This window comes from Lagopus muta, chromosome 6, assembly GCF_023343835.1.
Source record: "Lagopus muta isolate bLagMut1 chromosome 6, bLagMut1 primary, whole genome shotgun sequence".
Classification (NCBI taxonomy): Eukaryota; Metazoa; Chordata; class Aves; order Galliformes; family Phasianidae; genus Lagopus; species Lagopus muta.
This window is the reverse complement of record NC_064438.1, coordinates 16583762-16599774: the sequence shown is the minus strand read 5'-3', so window position 1 is coordinate 16599774 and position 16013 is coordinate 16583762. Positions and strand designations below refer to the sequence as shown.

The following is a 16013-nucleotide window of genomic DNA, read 5'->3' as shown; positions in this document are numbered from 1 at the left end:
GGGACCATGAATCTCCAACCTCCCTGCCACAAACAGGGCCACCAACCTCCCCATTCAATACTAGACCAACAGGCTGCCCAGCGCCCCATCCAACCTGGCCTTGAACACCTCCAGGGACAGGGCATCCAGGGGTCTCTGGGCAGCCTGTTCCAACACCTCACCACTCTCTCTGTGAAGAATTTCCCCCTGATATCCAACCTCAATCTTTCCTCCTTCAACTTAAAGCCATTTCCCCTTGTCCCGTTTTACGATGAGGTTGCCCGCCTACTTGACCAAGGGAAGCCAGTTCATGTCATCTTGGATTTCAGCCAAGTTTTGATACTGTTTCTTGCAGTATCCTTCTGGACAAAATATTCACCATGCAGCATAATGCCATGAGGTGCTGATGAGGCAGGCTGATAGAGTTACAGTAACTGGAGTTACACCAAGCTGGTGGTGGGTATCTAGAGGGGTTCCACAGGGCTCCATTTTAGGGGCAGTTCTCTTCAATGCTTTTGTAAATGATCTGGATGTAGGACTCAAACACATACTAAGAAAGTTTGCAGATGGTACAAAATTGGGAGGAACTATTGACTCCTTTGAGGTGGAGGGAACTTGCAGAGAGATCATGACAAATTAGAGGTTTACATAGTTACCAACCAGTTGAAGTTAAGCAACTGCCAGATTGCCTCTGAAAGTGAGCAACCCTGACTGTAGTACAGAATGACCTACAAGACAAGAGACTGGAGAGCAGCCCTACGGAAGGGGATCAGGTGTTCTGGCTGGTGGCAAGTTGATGTGAGCTAGCAGTGTGCCCTGGCTGCCCAAAGGGCCATCCATACCCTAGGGTGCACCAGGCCCAGCACTGCTGCTGGGCAAGGGAAGGGCTTGTCCTGCTGTGCTCTGCTCTGTGCTGTGTGTCCTCACCTCCAGCACTGGATGCTGTTTGGGTGCCACAGTATCAGGAGGACATAAAAACTGTTAGAATGCATCCATGAAGATGGTGAAAGGTATGGAGGACAAGTTGTGTAAGGGGGGGTCTGAGGTTCCTGGATGTGCTCAGCCCAGAGCAGAGGAACTGAGCAGAGGCCGCGTGGTGGCTGCAGATCCTCATAGGGAGTGGAGGGCAGTGCTGAGCTCTGCTCTGTGACAGCGACAGGGCCTGATGGAGCTGCATCAGGGGAGGGCTGGGTGGGGGTTAGGAAAATGTTCTTCACCAGAGGGTGGTGGGAATGGAAAAGGCTCCTCAAAACAACAGGCAGGACCCCAAGCTGTCAGAGTTCAAGAAGCAAGGAGTTAGACCTGATTATCCTTGTGGGTCCCTTCCAACTCAGGATGTTCTATGATTCTGAAGTTTCCAGATACTGGTATATGAATGAATCACGGTTGGTCTTTTTTTCCTTTTCTTTTTTTTTTTCTTTTTTTTTTTCTTTTTTTTTTTTTTTTTACCTCACAGTATCCAGTGTGGGAGGAATGCTGGAAGAAACATGTCCTGCTGTCATCCTACGGATGTGTACCAGTGAACCAGAGGTGTCTTATCTCAATGTCAGTCCACAAAAACTGGAACAAGAAAGTATGCTTTCTGATTGCCTGCTACAAAAGGGGAGAAGCAAAGAAACACAATGGTAATGACTGTTAAACTCTTTTATTGGCTGTCATTGGCAGCTAAACTGAGAAACTGACTTCAGTCTTTCCACATGTTCTTCTAAAGGAGAAAAGACATTAACACTATTTAAACAACTCAGCTGTGATAACTGTGAGATTTCTCAAGGTTATTTGGATCAACCTTTCTAACTTGAACTGTAGAATTATTACTAAGTGAGAACCGACCCTAGCAGACTCAAAAGCAATGGAAAAAATACAAGTAGATACGTGAGAAATATTACAGATGTGTGCGCGTTAGTTCAAGTGAAATGTTACCCATGATGAAAAGATAACTCAGAGAAATTAATTTTTTAGGTTCAGTCACATAATTTGAAAACCATTCTCAATGTGTGTTCCTCCATCCTGATTGATGCCAATATGTGCTTTAACAGGTGTTGTCTTTATGTGGAATAGTGAAATCATTCATTCAGGTGTGGCTTTAGAATAGTTTCAAGACTTTATAGTCTGCTTTTTAAATTAGAAGAAAGAATAGCATGACTGCTGTGACTGCTTAAGGAAGTTTGGAAAAGCTAAATCAAGCTTTGTTTTGTAATTAACATTAATTTCCCGAAGTTAATAGTTGGAATTTTTTCCTAATAGCTTACATGGTAATTTTACAAGACAGAAGGGGAGAAGAAGCCTACCATCAGAACCTAACATAACAGTTTGTGTTTGCTACCCTAGGCTTACCCAGGGTAACAGAAGCACAAAGTGCAGAGCTCTGAGGAGCCCTGTTAATGCAAGAGGGCACCATGGAAGTCTCCTTCCTGCCCTATTCTGCACAATTAATATTTCTCACTAAAGGGTTCATGGGCTGTAATATCCTAACAGAGATGCAGAGGAATATTATTTTGGGAGGTAAGTTAATCTGAAGTATATTTTTCTTAGTGAAGTTTTCCCTGCACAAAGAACACTGGAAGTCTTGGGAACAAAACAAGCTCACAAATAAGAAATTGCGTGGTGTGACACTCAACACCTGTAGTTACTGGGTGGTTTTTGCCTGCCTGCATTACAGTGTGGGTGCTGGGCTGAAAAGAGGAAGCTTTGAGGAGTGAGTGATTGATGGATTTGTTTAGTGGGGGTTGGGAAGAGGGAAGCCCAGAGGAGCTCTGCCTGCAGCTGTCACTTTGCCAACACCACTTGTATTTCCTGAAAGATGGAGTGAGAAAACAAGGTGGGCGTGGGCTGCGTTGGCATGTCCCAACCTTTATATACTGGTACAGAGGCAGGATGGAGGGGCTGCTGGGTGAGGCTGAGCAGTGAGAAGAGCAGGAGGATGGCACCACAGCATGGGGACAGGAAGCAGGATGGGAATGCAGTGGCCGAACTGGTGATGCGATGGTTCACCTGGGAGGAGGTTGCACAGCGCACGGGCCAGGGCCCAGCACTGCAGGAGCGCTGGGTGGTGATCGACAGGAAGGTGTACGACATCAGCCACTTCTACCGGAGGCACCCGGGTGGTGCCCTTCTTATCAGCAGCCACGCCGGGCAGGATGTCACGGTGAGAGGTAGCAGGATGGGGAAGAGATGCTCACCAACAGCTTGTGCTGTGTGCTGGGTGTCTGGCCAGCATCATGAGTAAGAGCACAGGGAGTGATTGTGCTGGGAATTCATGGGGGTTGGGGGGCTGCAATGGGCTCAGTGGTACTGTTGGTATATGCAAGCTTTCCTGCTTATGCTATGGAAATTGGTAAATCATAGAATGGATTGAAGTGACCTTAAAGATAGCTCCAGCTCCAACTCCCTTCTATGGGTAGGGACATCTTCCACCATATCAAGTTGCCCATGGCCCCCAACCAACCTGGCCTTGAACACCTTTGGAAAGAAGGTGCTTAAGAAAAGGCTTAGGCTTGGGGCAATCAGGTTGTAACTGTTTTATCTCATCGGTGTCCTCAAGACTATTCTTGTCTCTTGATCTTATTTTACAGCTGCTATAACTGCAGTGGTTAATGGCTCTGGTAAAGTGAGGAAGCTGCCTCAGCTACCGTAACAGCCACAAGGCAACTATAGTGATTGCTCTTTTTACTTCTAGGCTGGGTATCCCCTCCTCCGTGTCATCCCATGTAATTGTAGGAAAAGGCAAGGCAGCATGCATTCACAAGCAGCACTCCAGAAAAGTTTCTACAGTTATAGCCCGTGGGCTTTCTGATCCTTTGGATGAATAAAATTGGAAGCATCTGCTAAATACCAACTGTTGGCATGTTAGTCTGTTGACAAAGAAAAACATCTACTCAGCACCATTCTTGTCTATCTTAATGCCGTGGGAATCTGTGGGAATGCCCATCAAAACATTAAGCACGTTCCCTGGAGTTCTTGCCCTCTGGCATATGCAGGAAATGTTGAAAAAAAGTGATAAATCAACATGTGCACAAAAATCTGGCAGATGAGATTGCTTCCTTGCTCTGTGTTTTGAAAGAGCAACACAAGCAAGATTATCAGTTCCTGGATCTCCCATATAAATGGGATGTTTGAGGGCCATGAAAATTAGCAGTGTTTTGTGTTCTATATTTTCCATCATTCCTTTGCTTTAGTTAGTACTGTCAGATTTCTTTCATCTCAGGCTGCTGAAACAGCCCAAGTGGTGGATGAACCCAAAAAATACAGATGCTTTGTTTCTAGGATCTGAGTTGCATTTTATTAATGGGTATTGTGTCCAAATGGTAAGCCCTGACAGACTTCAGCCAGTTTTGTGTGACCCCAACTCAACTGTTTTCACACTCATGCATATGAAATAGGCTGTGCACCATAATAGGAAAATGCCTGGTTGGATTATTTTGTACAAGTATGCCTATGCTGCAGAGTCATGTAATAAAGTACAGAGAAAGCTGTGCTGGCCCTAGTCAACCTGTACCAAAAGGAAGGCAAGTTAATAGTGTGGACTCTTTGCTCTCTGTGCAGCATGATTATATCTGAACCTGAGCTTTATTGTTTATAGAAAACTTTATTTTTACACTGAAAATCAACTTGAACACTGCAGATAGAGTAAGAAATTCCTCTTCAGCACTCAGTGCAGTTCTATGAGACAGTATGAATCCTACATACTTTTTAGTTAATATAGAAGACAGAAAAAGTAGTGGAAGGAGCATTTATTAACAAAATTCAGAAGACTTTAGTGTGGTCTACGCATCTTGGAGTAGGTCAAATTGTTCAATCTTTTGGATGTGCATGATAAAAAATTTAAAAAAAACCAACATACCCTTAGTTTGACTGAGAGATGGTACCAAGAGCAGATAGGCTTGGAGGATAATAACTGTGGAGGGCTTTGAGTAAGAAGAGGAATCTGAAGTATAGGAAATGAGTATGATGAAAGTCAGAATGTTAGCAAAGCTCATGCTGCATAGATCTGTGAGTTAGACTCCTTTTATTGCTGATTTCTTTCTCACAAAGGATAGAAGAGGGGAATCAAGTGACACAGAAAACAGGAGTAATTGTTTTGAGACTGGATTTTTTTCTTCTGGATTACAATTTAGTTAAATTTGTTTGCATTTTGGCAACTGTAAAAATGCCTACTAGTGCAACAACATGAAATAGTGTCCCTTCCTGTCGTTGGTTTTGTGAAGCTGCTTACTTGTTTATTTGTTGTTAGAGCTACAGTTTATTGCTGAATTTCATTGTGAAAACTGCTGGCGTAGATTCACCTCTGGTAGTGATTGTGCACTCAGTACTTAGTGTGTTGCACACAGGCCTCCAGATCAGTTGAACAAGTGACAAGACCTGTTCTGGAATTTGGAATATGGACAGATTGGAATATGGGACAGATTCTGTAGCAAATTGGGGCTGGAATGCAGTAAAGCACTAATTCTGGTGTGGCTAGACTGGCAAAAATTGATTCAGATGAAAGATGGCTTAAATGAAAGCATGCCAGCAGAGCACTAAGCTGAAGCCCTTTGTTTAGATGTATGAAAGCAATTTTCCACAGATGGAGGAGTTTAACTCCTCCAGACCACATTTCCAGCTTAGTCTCAGCTGTAGCACATCCAAGTGTGCACTCCTATTCCCTTCAGGGCTCCAGCTGCTACTCCCTGTGTGCTCTATTAATGGAGCTGTCTCTTGCTTTTCTGCCCTTTTCTCCCCAGCCCTGCCTGGAAGCCATCAGACTGCTGTTTCTTCACACTTATATCTTTGTGAGAGATCAGTTAACACCTAACCAGGCCTGTTCATGTGAATTGCATCCTTACATTCATTCCTGTATGAATATCTCAAAGTATGAGAAAAAAGTTGCCTGTATCACTTAGTCTTTTATGAAATCCATGCCGTGTTAGTTAATTTGGGAGTGAAATTTTGTATTTGGAGCTGCTTGGAATGTTGTTCTGATCTGTCTCCTAAAGCAATTTCACATTGCTATCACCTGTCTACCTCCTCCTTCAGAACCTGTATTACTTTTAATTTAGTTTTCCATGGCTACTTAGCATTTACATGCCAGAACTCTTGGTGTTCTATATGTCTACTTGGGGAAAAGTAGGAATGCAGCCACTGAGAAGGATGTATTTCTGAAAGATCAAAATCTCTCATGCCTGTGAATAAGAAGCACCACAACTCACATATTCATAACAACTGAGTCATTGCAGTTGTGGAAATCAGACATCTTCAGTTTACCAGCTGAAATAAGATCTCTCTTTAAAAGCATGTAAGGCAAAGGTGACTGGGGAGTGGGGCATGGAAGGTCAAAAAAGGAGGAGGTAGAAAGGTAAACCAGCAGTCTTTGTCACTGTGGTTCTTCCAAGTGAATGTTTCAGCCTGTATGGCAGATTAAGGGTAGTAACACCGTGTTTTTGGTTTTTTTTTAATCTCTTCTTCAACTCTCCTGCATTTGTAGGATGCTTTTGTAGCATTCCATGTTGACAAGTTCCTGGTGAACAAATACTTGAAGCCGCTGCAGATAGGAGAGCTGGCACCAGATCAACCCAGTATCGAGCCCACTAAAAATGTAAGTCCGTTCTCATAAGTCAAAGACAAATGTTCTGAGATTAGAACTTATTTTTCCATATCAGTTTAGCTTCTAAAACAATGGGATCCATGTTCTTAACAATTTTTAAAAATTATTTAGAAATAATACATGAGTATTGCTCTAAATCCATGTTAGGTGTCTGAGAATGTCATTTCTAAGTTGTTTTTTTTTTTTTCCTTATCACAGCAGCTATATAAATTATAGCCTTGGCTCTCATGAATATTAGTTATCACCTCTTCTTCTTTCTGTTGATTTGAGAAAGAGCTAACCAACAACTCAGTAATTCTCTTCAGTTGATGGTGAGATTTTAGACTGTATTTCCTTCTGCTGTAGGTATCTGCAGGGAGAGAATGCAGATAGTGTATTAACCTTTACAATACAGGCTGTGAAACTTAGTTCACTGCCTTCTGAGACAGCCTTCAGTAGTGGTCTCAAGTTCAAAATGCATAATCATCCACAGAAGCACTAATGATGGCAGTGTGAAAATAACTAATCTTGCATGTCAAAGAAAGGAGAGAGGTGCAGACAATATAACAGAAGTAGCCTTGGAATACAATCGTCCTTGGGGTTGTATGGACATAATTGCTTCCTAATGTCCAAGTCTATTTCCTATTCCTTTGGGCCATGACTGTGGCCATGCTTTGCCTATTTCTTAGAGCTGGCCTGTACTAGAGCATTCATGTGCCTTACTGCTTGCAAACTCTGTTTCCCACAAATGATTATGAAACTAGGTTGGCAGGGTTCTTTAGGTTGGACTTCATTAAGGCAGAAATCAGGTTTGGAAGGTACCTGCTGAGCTGCCAAAGAAGAAGATAGATTGGTTGATCACCTATGCTGTAGTGCTTTGTTCCATAATCCACCCTCCATGGTCATAAGTACAAACCCAGTTGGGCAGTAAGTGCCATTTTTTACACAGATACTTGCCTTCCCCTTCTAATTTTGGGATCAGTAAAGTGAAAGCATACCTTGATCTGTTGGAAGTGGTAGTGGAAGAAGAGGACTGATTTCATCCAAATGGCTGTCACAAGCACGGTATGCTCTGTTCACATATGTTCAGTATGCATTCTGCTGAGTACTTGACACACATGCACACATTTTCCCTTCCAGTTTGATACTCTGAGGAGAGGTGCTTTATGTCAACCTCATCCACATGCCTTCTCTATTTCCTGACAATGTCTGAGTAGTGCTGGGCTCTGGTGATCGTGAATCGGTAACATCCAGAAGATAGCACAATCTTAGACATCTCTTGAATAAACCCTGTTACCTGCCAGAGAGATGACAGACAAAGCACCAGAGGTGTAGTCTTTTGAGGTTGCAGTGCTATACTCTGAGACCAAGAAATTTCTAACACTCGTGCTTCCCACAGAAAATGCTGGTAAAAGACTTCCGTGAATTGCGTGCCTCTGTGGAGAAAATGGGACTTCTGGAGCCAAATAAACTCTTCTTCTTCCTGCACCTTACTCACATTCTCCTGTTGGATACTGCTGCCTGGCTCATTCTCTTTTACTTTGGGACATCCTTTGTGCCCTTTATTGTCTCCATGCTGGTGCTGACCATTTCCCAGGTAAGCAACAGAGTCCACAGCATGTATACATGCACTCCTGTCAACTTTCATATGTATACCATTGCAGTATTTAGTTATCTGTTACCTTACTTGGCATAGCTCTTCTTGGTTTTAGAAGACATCCTCTATATGGCCTTTGTTAACAGAAGGTGGAAAGAAGAAATTCTGCATGTGGGGAGCTTCCAGTTTTTTGGTGAAGATGTATTCACAGAATTACAGAATGGTTTGGATTACAAGAAACGTTAAAAATCATCCACTTCCAGACCCTCTGCCATGAGCAGAAACACCTTTTATTAGATCAGGTTGCTCAAAGCATCATTCCACAGATTCTTTGGGCAACCTGTTTCAGTGCCTCATCATTCTCATAGAAAAGAATTTCTACCTAATGTCTAACCTAAATTTGCCCTTTTAGATCAAGACTGTTATCCCTTGTCCCACTGGTACACACTCTGATAAAGTATCACCTCATCTTCCTTGTAGTCTCCCTTTAAGTACTAGAACTCTGCTACAGTCTCCCTGAGGCCTTTATTTTCCAGGCAAAATAAAAAAAAAAAAAAAAAAAAAAGTCTCCTTCATAGGAGAAGTACTTCATCCCTTTGATCATCCTCATAGCTCTCCTCTAGACCCACCCCAACAGGTCCAAGCCCTTCTTTTGCTGAGGGTGGAGTGTCAGAAAGGTGGAGGAGAGAGGAACAATCATCTTGCCGTACTGAGAAACACCACCTGCCACTTGTCTCCACCTGGATGTTGAGCTGTTGAGCAGTTACAATTCTTCGAGTGTTACCATCCAGCCAATCACTTATCCACTACATGGGCTGTCAAATCCATGTTTCTCCAGTTGAAAGACAAGAATCTTTTGTGAAAATTAAGAGTACCAGGATTTCATAGTTCCTTTCTGACTATGGCTTTGAAGAAGTGTCCAACTAATAGATCTTGATATCTCAAAGTAAATAATAGCTATTTCATTATTCTGATCTTTATTCTTCTTTTGTGTCACTCCCAGACCTTCCTTTTCTCTCTTTCAGGTCCAGGCTTCATGGTTACAACATGATTTAGGACATCTTTCAGTCTTCAGGAAGACAAAGTGGAACCACCTGCTGCACAAGTTCGTGATGTGCCATTTGATTGTAAGTAACTGACCACAGAAAAACATTCTAGATTTGATGATCTTCCTGCAAAAGTGTGTGCGCTCTAAAGACAGCGTTCAGCACTGCGTGAAGAAGGGGAATTAATCAGAGTTTGGCAGTGAGAACACTGTAGCTATCATACTCTGTTCTTCACATAAACAGGGGGCATCAGCCAAATGGTGGACTCTTTTGCATTCTCGACACCATTCCAAACCCAACTGCTTCCGGAAAGATCCTGACATCGACATGCACCCTTTCTTGTTTACTTTGGGAAAGAAATTCTCTGTGGAGGTCAGTATGTCTGTGTGTGCATGCACGTGTAGCCATGTACTAGGAGCTGGGAAAGACCACCAGAAGCACACTATATCAAAAATATCTAAAGCTAAGGTGTGGTCATAGTTTCTGAGAAAATGTTGTTTTCTGTCTCCTTCAGCCTTTCTGAGCAGGTCATATTTTTTATTATGTTCATTAAAAATTGCTTAAACTGTTAATAAGTCATTTTAAACAACTAGACAAATGCATTTCCCAGCAGGAAAAGGACTACTAATGGTTATAGCAACTTAATGGCCTAGTGGGTTGTATAATAATTCAGCAATTAATGATTATTAGTGATCTGTAAAGATTAATATCAAGCATGTCTACATGGGATTATTAGTCAATGCTAATGTCTGAGGCTCAGAGATACAGGCTGCTTTGGCACGCTTGCCTGATATGAAAGTCAGCTGGCACATCAGGGCTAAAGAACCAGTAGCTCTTCTTTAGCTCTCTAGGACTGGTTAGGGCAGATGTCATTTGTCCACATAAGATGTTTTCAGCTTGTGCTGATGGGCCATCACTAGAAGCAATAACCTGAGACAATGCTGCAGCCTTCACTGCACAACTTAGTTGCTTTTTGAGGCCTTGCTGAAAGAGCTAAGAGCAGTGAATGAGTTTTCTTTTAAAAATGCCTTTGCCAACATGAAGCTGTTACTTAAGTATTACTTAAGTATTTTTGACTAACAGTACAACATAGATTTGAAGCATCTAAGGTTGCACTAAATCAATTATGAACTTAGCAGGAATGCATAAGCAAAGAAATCGAACCGTTGAAATTCACCCTTATTCACTTAGTTTTTATCATAACTCTTACACTTATGAATCACATCATCTTTTAGCAGATAAAACATTCTGGTATAATTTTACTACATTATTCCTCTTCAACACAGATTATGGTGGTATCTGTGACAGCAGTTTTATTTCCTACTGTGTATCAATGCAAATTCTTTGTCCTTCCTATGGGATGTTACTTTTGTTTTTGTTTGACATAAATGTATTTAGAACTACTTTTCAGCAATTGCATTTCACTTCTCTCCTACTAAAGAAGAAGCTTGCTTAATTGCTTATCTCTGAAGGAATTTACAGAGCTATAAAGTATTAAAGAAGTTATCTGGAATGGGATTTGTAGAAAAGGCATGTTTGGTTTGTAAATAATAGGGCAGGTGCACAAGAAGGAGACAGTAGTAATGAGGGCTGTGGGAAGTGTGCCAGAATAACACCTGTTGAAAAGAGACTGGGAAATGGCAAGTTAACCATACAGGTTGCTTAGTTTCCACTCAGTATTTTGTTGTTTATTTTCACAGCTTGGGATCAAAAAGAAAAAATACATGCCATACAACCATCAGCACAAATATTTCTTCTTCAGTGAGTATTTTCATTTTCCTGTGATACCATGAGGAAAACCAATGGGGCTTGTAGATATTGCTTCCGATCTGCAGGGCTTGAGCAGAGCTAAGGTTGGCTGCATCAAAGAACACAATCAGTGTGAGTCTAATTTTTGGAGAGCTTGAAGACCTACCTGGATATAATCCTGAGTAACCTGCTCTGACATCATAGCTGATGCTCTGAACTCCTGGTGTGCCAACCTGAACGATTCTATGTGAGATCAGGTTTCTGTACAATTCTTGACCAAATTAATATATTTATAACCAACTGGCTTACATTTGTTCCACTTACTCTATTTGTTGTGGGGTACATTCATCTTAGGTCATGTTAAAATTGTAGAGAGAAAAGGAGAAATACCCTTAACTGATTATTTAGAGAAGTTACCTGGAAGAGTGAGATGAGGGTTCTAAGGATTGTTTACGTCAGCTATATAATATATGGCTATTAAAGTGCACAGTCAGAACAAAGGGAAAAAAATCAGAGTTCTCACTTCTCCACTATCATTGCCCTGATCTCCAGGTTCTCATTTCTGTACCCTTCTCGCATCTTAGCGAAGCTTCATTCTTGTTGCAAAGCAGCACAATTTACCAGTGATGATGAATTCTCCATTACAGCTCTTCCTCCACTCCTGTTTCCCACCTACTTCCACTGTCACACATTTTATATTGCATACACGAAGAGGTACTGGGTGGTAAGTACTGCTGCTTGTGCAACCAAGGGGTTGGCTATGGGCTTCCAGTCCTCCTCAGAGCTCAGGCATGACACAGTATGCTTTTCTATTGGCATAATTCTGCAGTCAATTTGGTGCAGCATTTTCAGTGGCTACGAATACTTTCTGGTAATCACATTGTTTCCTACTTTGATGATAAAGGCAAGAGTAACAGGCTACTTGGCTTGCACTGCTTTGCTTCTCTTGCAAAATCATTAAGTGTGTGTCCATACTGGTCAGAAACAGAGGAATGTTGATTTATAGGAACTGTTATGCTTGATTTGTCAGCAATATGAATGCATTTGGCATTGTTTCCCATGCCAGGCAGCCAGTGCTTATGCTTCATTCTTCTTTCTCTTGCGTGTGTTATGAGTACATAAAAACAGAGCAGAATGAAGTAGTTTGTCTAGCATGCTGCTCACTGGAGAGGCTCACAGTCAATGATTTGGTACAAGTCTTAAAGCAGTGTTTTTGAATGCTTAGCTATTTGCTAATAGATTAATCCACTTACTAGGACTGACTGTTCAAATTCAATTATAGCAAGCTGTGTAAAGAAACTGCTAGCTTCTCTTAATTTGGATTTCCTTCGATCAATCAGTCTAGGGGAAAAAAGGAAAAAAGCCGCACAACAAAAACCTGCAGAAATTAAATACAGAAATTTATCCTGTACATATGATGTTTAGAAAAGAAATGCAGTATCTAATGATTTTCTCTTTTGTTGTCTTTGGTTTTGGAAGGACTTGGCATGTATGCTGACCTTCTATATCAGATTCTTTTTTACTTATGGATCATTATTAGAAATGAAGAGTCTCCTGGCATATTACTTTATATTCAGGTAATATCTCTTTAGAAGTTTCTTTAGTCTTCATTTCTGTGTTCTTTTAATCTGTCTGCCTATCTTTCTCTGCTTTTTCCTTGTTATTCCTCTTATTCCTTCTTATAATTGGAAGTTATGCTAAAACTGCTTAATCGTTAACTCCAGTTTTGTGCTGCCTCAATAGCTGTGAAAGCAAAGACTTTAGTGAATGATAACCAAGTTGAGAAATACCTTACATACTGTTAAGTGCTTTGGAAATAGGCTCTGCTTCTAGTTTCATGTGGAAATTTCATAATTCCTTATGAAATCCATAATAACTTAAGTTTTGTCCAGGTGCTGGATAGGAAAGTCTGATGTTCTAACACCTATCCCCAAGTCTGGCTTATGCTGTCGACAACTTTGGTGGCTCGTCATTGACTTCCTTATCTGTTATTGAATTCTGACCTCTTGTCTGATTGCACAGGATGCTGGAGAGCAGTTGGTTTGTCTGGGTTTCACAGATGAACCATATTCCAATGGATATTTACTACGACAAGAATTTGGACTGGGTGTCTACCCAGGTAAAACTTGTACTCTATAATTGTGGCTGTACTGGTGCAAATTCCAACGACAAGAAAAGAAACTGCTGTATTGCATTAAGGGTGAAATCCACTGGTAACTGGGAGGTAAAGATTAATAGGATTATTACAAGAAAGATATTGAGTTACAGGAACGTGCTCAGAAGAGCAAAGAAGCTGATGAAGGGACCAGGAAACCACATATGAAGAGCAGCAGAGGGAACTGGGGTTGTTTAGTCAGGAGAAAGAGGCTAGGGGAGAACTTATTTGCAACTACTTGAGAGGAGGATGTAGTGAGGTGGGTATCAGTCTCTTTTCTCAAGTAACAAGTGATAGGATGTGAGGAAACAGCCTCTACTTGCATTGGGGGACACTTAGATTGTATAGAAGGAAAATGTTCTTCATGGAAAGGATGCTTTAATCATTACAGCAGGCTACCTGGGGAATTGGTAAAGTTTCCATCCCTGAAGGTACTTAGGGGGCATGTGGACATGGTTTAGCAGTGGATTTGGTATTTAGGTAAATGGTTGGTCTTGATCAACTTAGGGTCTTTTTTGTAAGAAATGTTTCTATAAGAATGGGATACAGTTCCAGTAATGGTAAAGGAGAACAGCAATGGCATATTCATGAGCCATTTAAAATCAAATATATATTTACTGTAATATTCTGTCTTGAACACTTTCCCCTTCTGCAGAGATGAAAGTTTGTGTCCTGCTCTTAAGACAAATGAAAGTCACCAATCTGTATTGATTTTAGCTGTTCTTCTTCCCTTTCCCAGCTCCAGGCAACATGTAATGTTGAGCAGTCTCTGTTCAATGACTGGTTTACTGGGCATCTGAACTTTCAGATTGAACATCAGTGAGTACATACCTTGAGGAATTTTTCTTTCTTTTTCCCCCCTCCCCCATTCTTTGCATGAATCCTACAATTAGTTGTAGCACCAGTGAATTTGTCTTAGAGACTGAAAATTATAAAGACCATCATGGTGTTAATTCAAAACCTTCACTGCAGGAAGTTGGAAAATGAAATGGATGTGATCTGTTAAATAATTCAGTAGCAACAATGTTGGTCCAAAGCAGAAGCTTAAATGTATGTTCCAAGGCACCCTGTTTGTAATCTGATGCAGTGGTTTAGCTCTACCTATATCAACTACTAACACTATTATTCACAAAACTGAGATATGAAACTGAAGGATAGCCATTTCCATTCCTGTGCTGACTAGCTGTGATGATAATTACTTCTGGAGAAAAACGGACAGAAGTGGGTTCTTCTAATTTTCAGTATCACTTAATTAGGAGAAACCTTGCTTCAGAGGTGCAAAAATAAGGAAGAGGGGGAAGCGGGAAAAGATTGAGTTCCTTGTGCTAAAAGCAGGGATATACAAGAGCAGCAACAAGTCTTGTTTTGTGTGGGCTATGAGATTCTTAGGAAGTGATAATGAACAGAAACTTGTAAAAGATAAAGTTTCTGATGGGGCACTGGAAGAGAACTTGTCTCCTATTCACAGCTTATTCCCTACAATGCCAAGACACAACTACTGGAAGGTGGCTCCACTGGTGAAATCCTTGTGTGCCAAGCATGGCATTGAGTACCAATGCAAGCCGTTGCTCACCGCCTTTGCAGATATTGTGCAGTAAGTAGCAGTTAACACACTGCAGACAAAAATACAGAAGGATGTAGGAGAGGTGGGAGTTCTAAGAAAAAGATGACTTGTTCATTTTTACAAGAAGTGGAAATCCTTGTTTTCCTTATCTCCAGAAACACCCCTCCTAAGCAACTTGACATAATGTTCTCATTCTCTTTCTCTCAGCTCTTTGAAGAATTCAGGAGAGCTCTGGCTTGATGCCTACCTCCACAAATAGGAAGACAAGGCTTGATGGTACCATTCACAATCTGCCACATCTTTGCATCCCCAGCAAGGCTAAGAGCAGGAGCAATGCAGGACTCTAAGGAAGAATAAAATGGCTAAGAATGGATGGATCAGATTCCAGTTGATATGAAGTTATCTGAATTTTTCTTTTGGTCTTTCCAGGTATTTTGATTCGGATACATTACAAGTGAATAAGGCCAGCAGGAGCTGGATTGCTATGTCAGGGAGGAATGTTTTGTAACTGTGTCTGAGTAAATGTGGCCAAGAAGCAATTTTGAGCATGTGCTCAAGTCAGATTATGGACTGGTGCAACTGGACACACTTAAGTGCATGCCAGAGTCTCCTCTGATGAGTTGGTTGTTGTTTGTTTGTTGTTTTTTTCTTTAGATACTCCCTTTATGTATGGTTTAATGCTTAATATAATGCTTTCCTATTTGAAATCATTGAAAATTGCAAAGGATTTTGACTTAGCTCAGTGCGTCCAGTAATGCACTTAAATAATAATAAACTACAAATTATGCCTGGAGTGTAATATTTGTTATGTACAATTGAGTGACGTCTTAAATGTTTCTCCCATCATTGCTCTCTAGAGTATCCTATTTGTTACAGCACCAGGCATCCTCAGATGCCAGGAGAAAAATACCTCTCAATCTCACTGCTTTTTTCAGAGTTTCCTTGTTCATTGATTGGCTTGTGTACTTTGTGTAGTGATGAGCCATGTATAAGCTTCCTATGCTGTGTTATTTAGTATTTGTAATATGCATCTCTGAACAAATATCATCCTCAGTTCTGCTCCCGAGGAGTCAGCTGAGAGATTATTGTAGTGAATGAGCAGTGGAAATGTGCACCGTACATCATAAAAGTGTATAAATCAACTGTACCTTTAGAATAGAGTCATCAACTTCCACTTAGTTTTTCCTGTTACAGTGAAGATAAGAGATTCTGCACTACAAACAAAGGACTGGGAAGAAAAGCCCGGCAACAATGGAACCCCTAGGGTTTGTCATTTTTCCACTCCTAAGTCTTGGCCTCAGCTGAATCTTGGCCTTGGCATTAATTTTTGTTAATGAGCTGGAAGATAGGATGGAGTGCACCCT

At 41.2% G+C, this 16013-nt stretch overlaps 1 protein-coding gene across 1 annotated transcript; it reads left to right on the top strand.

Moving 5' to 3' along the window:
- The first annotated feature begins 2899 nt into the window (after positions 1–2899).
- On the top strand, positions 2900–15388 carry LOC125695384 (acyl-CoA (8-3)-desaturase-like). Its single transcript, XM_048949737.1, has 12 exons — positions 2900–3124; positions 6440–6550; positions 7938–8135; positions 9161–9262; positions 9425–9553; positions 10882–10942; positions 11578–11654; positions 12410–12507; positions 12953–13049; positions 13825–13904; positions 14554–14679; positions 14857–15388. The coding sequence occupies exons 1-12, from the start codon at positions 2900–2902 to the stop codon at positions 14906–14908; spliced, it is 1356 nt and encodes a 451-aa protein (XP_048805694.1). The 3' UTR covers positions 14909–15388.
- The last annotated feature ends 625 nt before the right edge of the window (positions 15389–16013 follow it).